We start from the raw sequence: 13,682 nt of genomic DNA, 5'->3' as shown, positions 1-13,682 counted from the left end.
GGGAGAATGACTGGGTAGAACTGGTTCAGTTTATTAAATCTGCTTACATGTATAATAAGGCTGAAATTGTACGATCAGTGTACATGTAATTTTTCATTTGGGAGAAAAACAACAGTGTAAAATCTTCTGAAATGTGTTGCAATTAATAGATAGTTTGATAGTGACGTAATTAAGGTGCTTTTTTGAAAAAAAAAATCTGCAATCAAAACAAGTGATAATTGATGTGAAACAAAAGAGTGCAAGTGGAAGAGAATATTACATTTTACTCTATATAACTCTAGCTTCGAATAATGTAAAATTTGATAAGAATATTCAGCAACAAATCACTGAAACATTTTTTTTTTGATATATATAAAGTGTATATATAGTTTGGGAGAAAACATCACTTGCTGAGAACAAGTATTATTATGCAATTAGACAAAAAAGAAATGAAAGTAATATTCTCTGCATGATATACGGAGATAAAAGAAATTTACAAAAAGAAATGTGCTGTTAATGCAGTATGATAGGCATATCAGAGATCTCAACTGTTGTTTTTTTTATGCCTCCGCCACGAAGTGGTGCCGGAGGCATTATGTTTTCGGGTTGTCCGTCCGTCCGTCCGTACGTCCGTACGTCCGTCCGCTTTCGTTTACGCGATAACTTGAGTAATATTTACTGGAATTTTACCAAACTTGGTCCAAGTATGAAGTATGATGGGGCAAAGATTTGATAAGATTTTGGGTGAAATCGGCTAAAGGTCAAAGGTCAAGGTCAAATCATGAAATTGTATCCGTTTACGCGATAACTCAAGACTGTATGGAGCAAATTTCACCAAACTTTGTTGGAGGATGATGTATGATGGGACAATTACTTGATTAGTTTTTCAGTGAAATCGGACAGAGGTCAAAGGTCAAAGATCAAGGTCAAATCCTAAAATTTATCTGTTTATGTGATAACTCAAAACTGGATGAAGCAGCTTTCACCAAACTTGGTCCAAGGATGATGTATGATGGGACAATTAGTTGAGTAGATTCTAGTGACATTGACAAGAGGTCAAAGGTCAAAAGCTCTAGGTCAAATGCTAAAAATGTTGCTATTTCCCCCATATCTATGCGATGCCCGCAGTTATTTTCTTGAAACTTAGTGTAGACATGTACTACTGCGTAAGGATTCTCCAGAGAGAGTTTCATGTCATAAGGTCAAAGGTCAAAAGGTCAAAGGTTAGGTGAAAATGTTGCAATATCACTTTTCTCGCAAATGGTTCAATGTATCTTCATGGAACATGGTACATATGCATGTACTGACTGGCAGGGATTATCTAGGGAATTTAGGGGTCATGGGTCAATAGTCAGGGGTTCAAAGGTCAAGGTCAACTCCTCAAAATGTTACTACTGTATTTCCCTCATACATGTATACTGGTATATGCAATGATTGCATAATTATTAGTTTTAAAAGTGTTTAATATATGTACATGATACTTGATGGAGATTCTCTTGGAAATTTCCAGCCAGAAGGTCAAAGGTCAAAGGTTAAGGGTCAAAGGTCAGGTTTAAATGAAAAAAAAAATTGTACTGTAATTGCACTCTTTCTTCATACCTTGAAAATTATACTCAATGCATAAACTTATAATAAGGTCGGTCAGAAGTCAAGTAAAAATTTTCAATTCCCCAAATATGTGTACCTGCACTCTTTAATAGACAATTATAGCAAACCCAGTTCGTGGAAAGTGAACATTCAAGATATTTCTGACAAACCTGTTATTTCGATATTTTGCCAGTTATGTGAAACTGTCATCACACATTGTCAAGACATTGTACTATACACCTATTGGGAGAATCATGCATTATGGTGGAGGCATCAGTCGCCGTAGCGACATTTCTAGTTTTCTCTTCTTTTTCTTTGGCAGTATTTTGTACTGGTTTTTGCCAAAAGTAATTTTGTTTTGGGGGTGTTTTTTTTTTTTGCTCTGTTTTTTCTTTTTTTTTTTGCTCTGTTTTTTCTTTTTTTTTTTTGCTTGTTCATTTTTCATCTGAGAAGATGGCTGGATAGCTATATTCAACTATGCCATTAAGCTGGTCTTCCATGGGGTCCAGTTAGATGTGAGGCGGCACCACTTCACTGGCTTAAACACCCTGGTCTTTATGATGAATGAAGCGGGATCTTTTACGTGCATGAGATGTGACTCTCTTACACATGGAACCTCCTTTTATGTCCTATCCGAGGGACAGAGTGTTTTGCCTCTTGCTAGAGGGGATGGTATGATTACACACAACATTGCTCAGTCCAAACTCGGGTTCGAACCCGGGCCTCTTGGGTCGGAGGCTGTGAGCCATGTCACCACCCTAGTACTGCAGGTTTCTTGCATTACTGCACACAGCTTGGTCAGTATTGAATGTTATTATACGCACTGTTCTCTAGCAAAAATGTGCCTTTCACCCCTCAGAATATGGCAACACTGTTTATACTCTATACTGTTGACAACCCTGTAATATACAATGTACCGGGTATACTTTGTATGTCAATATGCACAGGAATTTATGACAAATTCAGTGTAGATAATCAGTCGATCTTAAACTTTTGGTTTTGTTTTTTTGTTTTTTTTTCCCTGCAGGATCCCGAAGACCTTCCGGCCCAGAAGAACGAGATTCTGACACTGGTCAACCGGGACGAGCAGGAGTGGTGGACGATGCGCAACTCGAGGGGACAGGAGGGACAGTTTCCCGTTCCCTGGATGGAGCCGGTGAGTTCAGGACGGGGTGACCCTTTGGATGAGATGACCGCTAGGGTACCGGTTTTTGGTTGATGTTGTTCCTGTTTAATATGAAATGGACTTTACATTTTTCTGTGAGTGCTCTTTCATATCAGCCCCACATTGAAAAGAATAGTCTATTCAAGATGGGTAACTTTTGGATGTTGGATATTTTTGATTACTTTAAAGGGCCATATATCCCATTTGCAAATGTCACAAAATTTTGCGTGGTTGAAGGATAGTGTCTCCCACCATTTTGTATGAACCTTACAGTAATACACCTCAGAGTTTTTGAAAAAGAAAAAGAAAAAAAAAAATGCACTCCAGGATATGCACCCTGTCTGTGCTGAGAATGACAGTTGGAATTTTTCCGGGCTCCAAATAAATTCACCACCAAAAAGAATGATATTCGCGACTGATTGACAAATTACCCCACATCGACGTAAAGAAGCACTGAATTGATCAGTGTTTTAGTAGTAGCCATGATAAAAAATCATGGGCGTACATACTCGAGCAGGATTCGAACCTACGACCTCCTGATCACCGGACAGGCGTCATCTCCACTAGACCACCGAGCTTTCACCCGACAGCAAGTGTTGGTTCTAATCCTTATAGAATGCAGCGGGTACTGCTTTGTTATTCAAATTCATGAAATTCTTCCGTCGAGATGTTTTCATCGCGACTGATTGACAAATTGCCCCACATCGACATAAAGAAGCACTGAATTGATCAGTGTTTTAGTAGTAGCCATGATAAAAAATCATGGGCGTACATACTCGAGCAGGATTCGAACCTACGACCTCCTGATCACCGGACAGGCATCATCTCCACTAGACCACCGAGCTTTCGCCTGACAGCAAGTGTTGGTTCTAATCCTTATAGAATGCAGCGGGTACTGCTTTGTTATTCAAATTCATGAAATTCTTCCGTCGAGATGTTTTCATCGCGACTGATTGACAAATTGCCCCACATCGACGTAAAGAAGCACTGAATTGATCATTGTTTTAGTAGTAGCCATGATAAAAAATCATGGGCGTACATACTCGAGCAGGATTCGAACCTACGACCTCCTGATCACCGGACAGGCGTCATCTCCACTAGACCACCGAGCTTTCGCCCGACAGCTCGGTGAAAGCTCGGTGGTCTAGAAGAATGATATTGTTTTCTCCTCCATCACCAAGACGTTTACAATTTTTGTGATTCTGAGGAAAGGTCTGAATCAACTACTGTTAAAACATACCAGTTAATAGGAAAGGAATCTAATTTTCAGGGGTGCAAAAAGGACTTGTGAGCTTTAACCCCATCAGTGCTTTGAGTTCTGATTTACACTGAAAGCCCCATCACGTTGTACAAACTGTTCAAGGTCCCTGGCACCGAAAGGATTTATAAAGGCAGAGCTGCGGAGGCTCCCTGGTTCTACAGCAGGCTGACCGCAAAATTGAATGTGTTTTTATATGTCCTACCAAGAGAATGATAAGCTTCCCTGTTTTGTTGAATTATAATCGTCTATTGAGGCACCTGTGTTACCACGCCCAAGTATCTGCCCGATTGCTCCATGGAAAGTGTTTTGTTGTTGTATGGGTGTTGGCAAGCAACCACCCCCCCCCCCCCACCTCTAAAAAGGTTGCAAGATCAGACTCAACGTTGGGCAAAGGCCTGCACCCTAGTTTGAAGATGGAACTGGGATGACTAGGAAGAATAAACAGTGCTCGATGCTTGCTCCCTTTGATTTAGAGAGATTTGACACATTCCTGATTTCTGACTTGAAAATTCATCAAAATATAATATCCCTTCCATAGGATTAGACCAGTGAGACAGACAATGTACAGTAAATTTGATATTTTGACCATTCCCATTTTCTCCAATTACAAAACACGCTGTGTGTCCAGCAGGCTAGTGACCTGAAAGATAACAAGTGATTGTCATTGAACAAAAATCTGAATACCTGCAAATTCTTTGTCTATTTGCTTTTGTCTTTTAAAGAAAATGAAGTAGGATGCTGTGAGGCTATGAAGAATGATTACTAGAATATCTTATTTCAGTCAGTTCTGTATCAAGAGTACTGCTGTGGTCGCTGTAAGAGCTTGAACAGAAGGGAACCTTTGACGGCTTGTAAAATGGGGGTCCTTATACCACCTTACCAACTCTCACTCTCTCCCTCTCTCCCTATCTGTATCTCTATCTCTCATCTCTTTCACTCATCTCTTTCTATTTCTCTTTCTATTTCTATTTCTATTTCTATTTCTCTTTCTCTTTCTCTTTCTATTTCTATTTCTATTTCTCTTTCTATTTCTATTTCTATTTCTATTTCTATTTCTATTTCTCTTTCTCTTTCTCTTTCTATTTCTATTTCTCTTTCTCTTTCTCTTTCTATTTCTATTTCTATTTCTATTTCTATTTCTATTTCTCTTTCTCTTTCTCTTTCTCTTTCTCTTTCTCTTTCTCTTTCTCTTTCTCTTTCTCTTTCTCTTTCTCTTTCTCTTTCTCTTTCTCTTTCTCTTTCTCTTTCTCTTTCTCTTTCTCTTTCTCTTTCTCTTTCTCTTTCTCTTTCTCTTTCTCTTTCTCCTTCTCTTTCTGTGTCTATTTCTATTTCTATTTCTATTTCTATTGCTCTTGCTCTTGCTCTTGCTCTTGCTCTTTCAATTTCAGTTTCAATTTCAATTTCAATTTCAATTTCAATTTCAATTTCAATTTCAATTTCAATTTAAACACCTGCAGATGAAGACTGATCCTCCGCCGGAGGTCTACCGCACCGTCACTTCCTACGGCAGAGCAATACAGAGGAGAATTCCCAGTGCCTACGACACAACGCAATTAAAACTGGAGGTAAAATGTGGCTAAGACAATGATCACTGAAATTTCAGGGAGTTGGTAGGAGGAGAGTAAGAGTTAATGCTCCGGTCATAGAGAAACAGTGTGCCTGTATACGGCATATATTCTGCGAGTCTAAATTTTCGCGAATCGGGACTTCCCACACAATTTCGCGAGTGGTTAAATTCGCGATCGTGGAGTACTGTACTGAACGGAGAAATGTACGTATACATGTGCGCCACATTCATATCACGATCAGAGTCAGTATTTTCCTGTGTGTTTAATTTCGGGAATAGCCCCTGACTCAAGAAATTCGCGAAAATAAAAACTTCTCACACGAAAATATCCACATTTACAGGAGAGTAAAATTAGACAAAGGAGCTGCCTACTTTTGTAGTCTCCAAGCTCTACAAAACCCAAATATTCACATGCTGACAAGAAAATCTACAAGTCTTCCTGATTTTGGAACCTCTTTTACCTATGGAGAATATTGTATTTGTAGCACACAAATAGTTTATCCTTCAGTTTGATGTGTGACTATTGTTAGGCCGGCCATGGTTATAGTATGTACCTCTATGAGCTTGATAGAGCTTTGATTACGACTTCCGCTGGAGAGGAGGATATTGATAGAGCTATCACCATCGCTGCCCCTCCCCACCCTCTCCTCCTATCACATCCCCCACTCCCCCTTCCCTCTCACCTTTTCCTCATCCTCCACCCCTTCTCCCCATCTCACTCTTCCCATCCTTCTACCACTGTTCAGCCACCACCCTGTTCCCTCACTGTTCCCTTCCCACCCCTCCTCCCCCCCAACCTTCCCTGGCATTTCTCCCACTGTTCCTTCCACTATAATTCCTCTCCCATCCCCCCCCCCCCCCCACATCCCTTACCCAATCCTCATCCCATTATTCTTCCTTACCTTATGTTTCCACCCTTCTCTCACAGTGTTTTCCCCCCCCCCCCTCTTTGCCAACCTTTGCCCCACCCAGGGACCCTTTCCTCACCCTTCCCCCCTTCCCTCCCTTTCCCTACCTTTTTTTGCTTGCCTTCCCCGTCCCCCCCCCCCCCCAATGAAACAAAGTTAGTGCATCTTAAACCCACTGGGCAAACAACAGACTTTGGGCAGAAAAAAAAAACAACAAAACAAAAACAAAAAGAAAAACAACAACAACATGGTCTTGTCACATTTCTGTTTTACTGATATTTGGTGAATTGATTGTTTTCTCTTCTTCTTTTTTTTTGGGGGGGGGGGGAGGTGGGGGATACCAGGGGGGTGTTTCATAAAGCTATTCGTAAAGTTACGAACGACTTACGAGCGACTGGTGATCAGTTCTTGTGCTGAATTATGGAAATTCTGATAAGTACGGCACATCAGAACTGATCACCAGTCGCTCGTAAGTTGTTCGTAACTTTACGAACAGCTTTATGAAACAGGGCCCAGTTGCCATTGCACTCAACACTCGGATGCAATCTCGATGTCCATCCCCTGTAATAATGTCGTGATGAAGTGAGTTGGTACACTGCCATTACTTCTTGATAGACTTTTGGACTTGATGCTGATTTGCTTTGACAGAGATTCCATTTCACATTCACTTTGCTCAGATTGGCTTTTTATTACAGTCAAACCTGCCTTTAATAGCGGCCACCCGTCTATAGCAGCCACTGAAAAATCCCGCCGAGAGAAGAGTCCTGTTTAAGACCCTGTGTATAGGGGCCACCTGTCTAACGTGGCCAGCGAAAAGAAAATATGAAAATTCTACATGCTTTCACTTTTCTAGCGTAATGAAAGAACACTTGACTAACCAATTTTAGAAAGCAGGGGGAATAATTACTACCCTTAACATTATGTTACTTTCAAGTTGATTGAATGTGTAATTTTCATTAAAAACTTTATTTTTGTGGATTCTCTTTATATTTGTTGCCCAAACATGACGTCATAACCTATAGTAGTCTCCTCATCCAGTGGTTCCAGCACTAAAACTTAAAAAAATTATTAACTTTTGCATCCATTGTCCAATTTTCCTCAAACTTTCACTGATGTGTTTTACTGATGTTGCTGCTTTCACTCAATTCACATTTCTCTTTGGGTTTGAGTTTCCTTAAAGACTTCATTAAAAAAAAAAATTTCATCTTCATTAAACACTCCTCTTGTTGTCTCATGTTGGTGGAAAACTATGCACACTTGTACCACTAGTTAACAGATACTTTAAGAAAATATACTTATAGTATATTCAAGTGATTCAGATATTTGTAATGTATATTTCTTCTTGCAGTATATTTTGTAGTACCTCTTTAAAAATATGTCAGTGTTATTACAATGTATGTGCATTATGAATTAAGATTTGTTATTATGAATTCAAACAAGAGTTAACCTTGTACAATTCAAACACTGCCAGAAGATTGAAGGATTTATTGTTGCACAGGTGACAAGACCTCGTATCTCAAAAATGTCACATGTTCAGGAGAGCAAAAAATCTTTGGCAGTCAAAGCACTATATCAAATGGGATAGCCTTTTCTTTGATATGTCATGGTGGCTTCATTTTGTGCTATCAAAGGCAGCTACGATTTGGACAAGGACATCACTATTAAAAATGATTACTGGACCATTAATCAAAAAAAAAAATGTCAGTTTCACCGAAATTTGAGATGCAAGGTTTTGTTATCCCAGCAATGTTATGCCTGCAGCAGCCAACTCAGTTATGATATGAAACTAAAACCAATCTTGTTGATTTCTCTCTTTCCTGACCTCCACTCCGACCATCCCGCCCCCTTCCTCCTCACCTTTGACCCCCATCCCTCTCCCCCTGCCCCTGCCCCTCCCCCCTCCCCCCTCCCCCCCCCCCCCCCTCAACGGACTGTGCTGTGAGCAGAAAGGAGACATGGTGAAAGTTTTGAAGCAGCATATGAGCGGCTACTGGGAGGGTGAGCTCCTGAAGGACGGCTCCCAGGGTTTCTTCCCGTTCACTTTCATCGAGCTTCTCTCCCAGGAGGAGGCGGACAAAATTTTACAAGGACACAACGCCAACCAGAACGGCACGGACGGAAACTCGCAGCCGAATAACTACTGAACTGTCGCGATAGAACTATACAGAGAGAGAGAAAGGGAGAGAACGCCCACAAAAGACAAAATGAAAAGCAAACCACAGCGAGCGAGAAACGTTCGTCGGCGACTAACATTTTAAAGGAACGATTACTTTTTGCACCCGACTCAACGGCATCCTGGCAGACACTGATTGAAGCAGGACAGCTATCAACACGACTGAGCGCTGAGAGCGAGGTGAACGAACATGCAGTCATGGCTCTTTTTGTTCCTTCACCTGAAAGTGTGTCTGTTGGGAAAAACTCACAACACATCAACAGCGCATAGATGTTTGACCACGTATTTTCTCCTCCCCATTTTCTTCGTCATGTTCCTTTCGTTCGCGTGTTTATATGATGGATATTGACAACGAGGATGGCGATGAGACGACACTGATGACAATGCTTACGATGTCAACAGCGTTACAGATATTATAAGACTTGCTTCTATATACATGTGTATAATAATCATATATCGGCTTAGGGGACGCAGCATTGTTAGCAGCTTTTTGCTCTGTTTTTTATTTTCCTTTCTTCTGTTTTTCGAATATGATGTTACATAGTAATTCGCCCATCTCCATGTTACTGTTGTATGGTGTTTTTTTTTAGAGAGAAAGATGTCGATCTGTTCATTGCTTGAATGTGGACGAAGAGTACGATGACACCTAGCAAATTGAATCACCCTGCGGCAAAGCCACTTGAGATACTGAATCAGTTGCAGGAGGCGGCTGGACGTTTGCCACACTGCATCCGCCAAAGGAATCTGTGCGCCGCAGTGAATGAAAGGACAATCGTGTGAATTGCACTTGTGTGCCTGTGTTAATACAAAGTTGTCCGCCCTGGTGTTCCCAAGGTAGTAATGCTCGTAGAGTTTTAAAAAGGCTACACGAAATCAAACTCACCTGTAGCATGCGTTTACATAATAATGGTATCTTGTGCAGAACGGGCAAGGTTTTGATTTTACTATGGAATGTGTAATAGGTGAGCTAGATAATGTATGCAAATTTATGCGTATCTTTGCTCCAACTGGATGAGGATTGGGTACTCACCTCACAGCAATCTTAACAATGTTTTAGTAAGTTTTTGGTATAGCAAGAATTTGTTATACGTCTTGTGGCTGGTGCTATGTTGGGCAAACTATGGGCACACCTGTGGAGCATTTTTTATAGGTTATTATAGGCAAGCCTTGTGGCAAAAATACAGGTAGAATATGAGTGATTTTTTATTTAATATTATGGTCTGATGATCTGAGTTCGTGTAAACTGGGCTTTTGACATTGACACACTTCTATTCGACCTTGTGATGACAAGTCGTCATGACCGTCATTCCTCAACGTTGCCAAACGGAAATCTGAGTCCACACCAAGACGACGTAGGCATAGATATGCTGCCAAAGTGTAAAGGTACTTTCACGGTGGTCGAAACGCAGAAGTGCGAGGTAGCCTAACTTTTTAATTGATTCAAGCCAGATTGTGTTTTGGGGGAGGTACAACTATATATGTGACAAATGATTATGGTACTTCGAGGCTGTGGAAATTGTCGCCAGTGGTAGAGCCAGTTTGCCTCAGGTTACATTTTCCTATTACATTGTATCTGTTGCCCTATATCCAATACCACGCATCATTGCGTCCAAAAACAATGATTTTGACTCGGTGTTGTTCACATGTCAGCATTTACATCTCAAACCGTTAATAGCTCGTCCATTGCCCAACTCAGTTTGTACGGTCTTGTGTTTTGATGCACAATACTAAGTAATACTGTACTCCAAAGCCACTGAAGGGTCTCTTAGTGTTCTACCATCACGAGTGTCGGGGATGTCCCCTTCTGCATGTGAAACAGACTTACATGTAAGAGGCAATAATTGGAAGACAAAATTCTGATGTAAATATAGAGATATTATGATTGTATAACGCAACAATGATACCAACCAATAATCACAGTGATATTAATTGTACAATCATATCAATTTATGTCTGATTCCTAATTCTGCATCTTCCCTTCAAATCACATGAAGGCCCAAGGCCCATTGCTCTCACATTTCATAATCTTTCGTGATGGTGTACTGTGGCAAATGCTGGGCGAGGCACTCCCAAGTTGGCGGTCTCGTAGGCCATTGGCTGTCCGCTGAGGGCGCCCTTCTCTTTAGCAGGGCGGATGATGGTTGACACCAAGAAATAGACTTTAGCCACGTGTGACAGATATTTGTACTCCAAGCTTACCTTCATGGTCCAAGAGACAAAGATTACCAATACAAATGTACTGTTAGTAGTAAAGTACGGCGTTCTGTAGTTGCGTCAATGTTACGATGCATCAGACGTGACTGATACATGCAAATAGAGTTTAGGGAAGGTGACCTTGAAAATTATGCAACTTCGATTATAAGATGAGTCAGTCATGTCTTTATGTCAGTTGGCCTAGTAGTTTTTGACATTGACTTTTTGCCCTATTATGTCCTTTAACTGGTTGATTGATTAATGTTGGAGGTTAGTGTCGGATCACAAATTGTACAGAATTTTCCCCAAATATTTTGACCAATGAAATATTTTGGAGTCTGGTATGTGTATGTCCATCTTAACCCTATTCTAACTGGGGGGGGGGGGGGGGTCAAATTGACCCCCCCCCCCTCGACGTTTCGCGCCACGATTCCGCAACGCGCAATGATTTTGCCGCGTCGTTTCATGACTTTTTTCATTGAAGTCTCCTGCATATTTTGAGACCAAATTTGCGACGTCCGGGTACACCATTCTGAAGTTATGCAATGTTTTGCATATGCATGTCAACCCGAAAAACGCTCAAATTCATGATTTCGTGTGCAAATCCAATGCAAACTGTGTTTTTTTGTTTAATTGATATAAATTAGATTATTTCAACTTTTAACCATTGAAATAAATCAATTCTAATGTAGATAAGCTTGAAAAAGAGCCTCCAACAAATTTTGGCAAAAAAACAATAGAAAACAAAAGATCGAAAAAACAATAAAATACACAAGAAATTAACAAAACAATAAAAAACAAAAGAAAATGATTTTGATTGCGCGATTTTTTTACAAGAAAATTGTTTGATGTGTCTTGAGGAACTCTGACACAAAAATCTAATAATCCTTCAGTCTTTTTGATGGAGTTACAGGTGAAAATATGATTTCATGCGTTAATTTGCATAATCAATTTATTAAAAATATGAAATCAACATTTTTCTATTGTATGACCATGTAATCTTGTAGGTGACATCCAGCTCTATGTTCAGGCAAAATTTTGCGGCGATCGCGCGATCGGCGGCCGAGATCTGAAGGGGGGGTCAAATTGACCCCCCCCCCCCCCAGTAAAAACTTGGTCTAAAATAGCCCAGTTAGAATAGGGTTAAGCTTTTTTACACCATTGATACCCTTGTAGCTGTCACAAATAAATGTATTCTTTCTCTTTTTTGGGTCATGAAGGACAATCTAGTTTAAGTAGGTTATTGCACGAATAAAAACAACAACTCCTTTGCATACACTTATGACATTTTCCCCAAAATTCCTTTCTACTACCTAAATCATGCCGGGTATTTCATATGGAATAGTTGAAGAAAAGTAGGACTTTCTTGCAATAATTGTTTGGTCATGTAATATGGAGTGTACCTTGATATGCCGCAAAACAATAGGCCTACATCCACCTTGTATTGGGTTTCATTCAGTGTAATTGGTTTCATTTTATATAGGGTAATAGGTTTCATTCTAGTAGTGTAATTGGTTTCATTCAGTTTAATGGTTTCCATTCAGTGTAGTGTGTTTCATTCAGTGTAATGGATTTCATTCAGTTTAATGGTTTCCATTCAGTGTAATGGATTTCATTCAGTGTAATGGGTTTCATTCAGTGTAATGGATTTCATTTAGTGTAATGGATTTCATTCAGTGTGATGGTTTTCATTCAGTTTAATGATTTTCATTCAGTGTAATGGATTTCATTCAGTGTAATGGATTTCATACAGTGTAATGGATTTCATCCAGTTTAATTCAGGATTTCACACCAGTAGAAATTGAACACAAAACAGAAACAGCTCCATGTGTACCTTTGACACACAAAGCGTGTAATCTCTGCCTCTGAGAGAAAAGAAATTGACACCAAGTGTTCATCGAAATTGGTGGCTTCAAAAACCTGCCAATTTTCAGTAATGGACTGCCGTGGTAACGGCTCAATGTCCATGTCTTATTGTGCAGAAACTGATGTGTTATCAGTAGACTCATGTCTCAAATGGCTGTCTTCCTGAAAATTATGGGAATTTCGACTAAAATTCAGGGATAATGGAAATTATCTTCTTCTTTTTTTTTCCATTTGAAAATATACTTGTGATATGTTGGCACGAACGTGAGCTGCAATTGTCAAAAACCAAAATCAAATAGGTCTCTCAAAGCTGAGAAATGCACAGGAAAAGAGGGAGATTTTTGGTGTATCGATAGCCACTGAGATAAGTGAGGATTGGCCAAAATGGACTGAGCAGTGTCCAAGTCAGTGACAGACGTAAAAACAGACCTTATAGCTCTCCACTGATGTGTGGTCATCGGGGCTATGTCCAGTAAATGATGGACTGGACACTTAGGCAGTGTGAAGGGGCGGTTTGCATTTCACCGATTTTTAGGAAGCATGATATATGGTTTTTTTTTAATGATACTAAAAGGCAGAATTATTTTCCTGGGTAATGTGCAGCAGTCTGCACGTTTTGCAGTCCCACAATTTCAGCAGTGGACGACGAAATTGTTAAGCCCCTCATAGATTTTGCGAGGCTGAGACACGATCGCATATACCGCAAGCCTTTTATACAAGTGTTTTGTTATTGATACCATGGAAACCATGAAGGTTAGAAATGTTCTTGTGTGTGTGTGTGTGTGTGTGTGTGTGTGTGTGTGTGTGCGCGCGCACGCGCGTTTGCCCTTCCTAGTTCTTTGCGATACCTTTTGGTAATGCAGGAGGATGTAATGTTTTATTCTTTACCGAGTACATTTTGCATTTCATTGACAAGCTGTGATATGAGGAACTGGCTGATAATAATGCTTGTAGATTATTGACGAAGTACAGGAAGAATCTTG

At 40.1% G+C, this 13,682-nt stretch overlaps 1 protein-coding gene across 1 annotated transcript in view; it reads left to right on the top strand.

Annotated features, from left to right (window-relative positions):
* The window catches only part of LOC140226369 (adapter molecule Crk-like), a 53,833-nt gene extending 44,449 nt beyond the window's left edge, over nucleotides 1-9,384 (top strand). The window contains exons 6-8 of the mRNA XM_072306852.1: nucleotides 2,594-2,722; nucleotides 5,450-5,557; nucleotides 8,414-9,384. Of these exons, the coding sequence (XP_072162953.1) occupies nucleotides 2,594-2,722; nucleotides 5,450-5,557; nucleotides 8,414-8,611 (435 nt within the window). The 3' untranslated portion in view covers nucleotides 8,612-9,384. The remainder of the gene's footprint in view (nucleotides 1-2,593; nucleotides 2,723-5,449; nucleotides 5,558-8,413) is intronic.
* Nucleotides 9,385-13,682: the final 4,298 nt, after the last annotated feature.

This window comes from Diadema setosum, chromosome 3, assembly GCF_964275005.1.
Source record: "Diadema setosum chromosome 3, eeDiaSeto1, whole genome shotgun sequence".
NCBI classification, from domain to species: domain Eukaryota; kingdom Metazoa; phylum Echinodermata; class Echinoidea; order Diadematoida; family Diadematidae; genus Diadema; species Diadema setosum.
The sequence above is the reverse complement of the archived record's forward strand: the minus strand, read 5'-3'. Positions and strand labels throughout refer to the sequence as shown.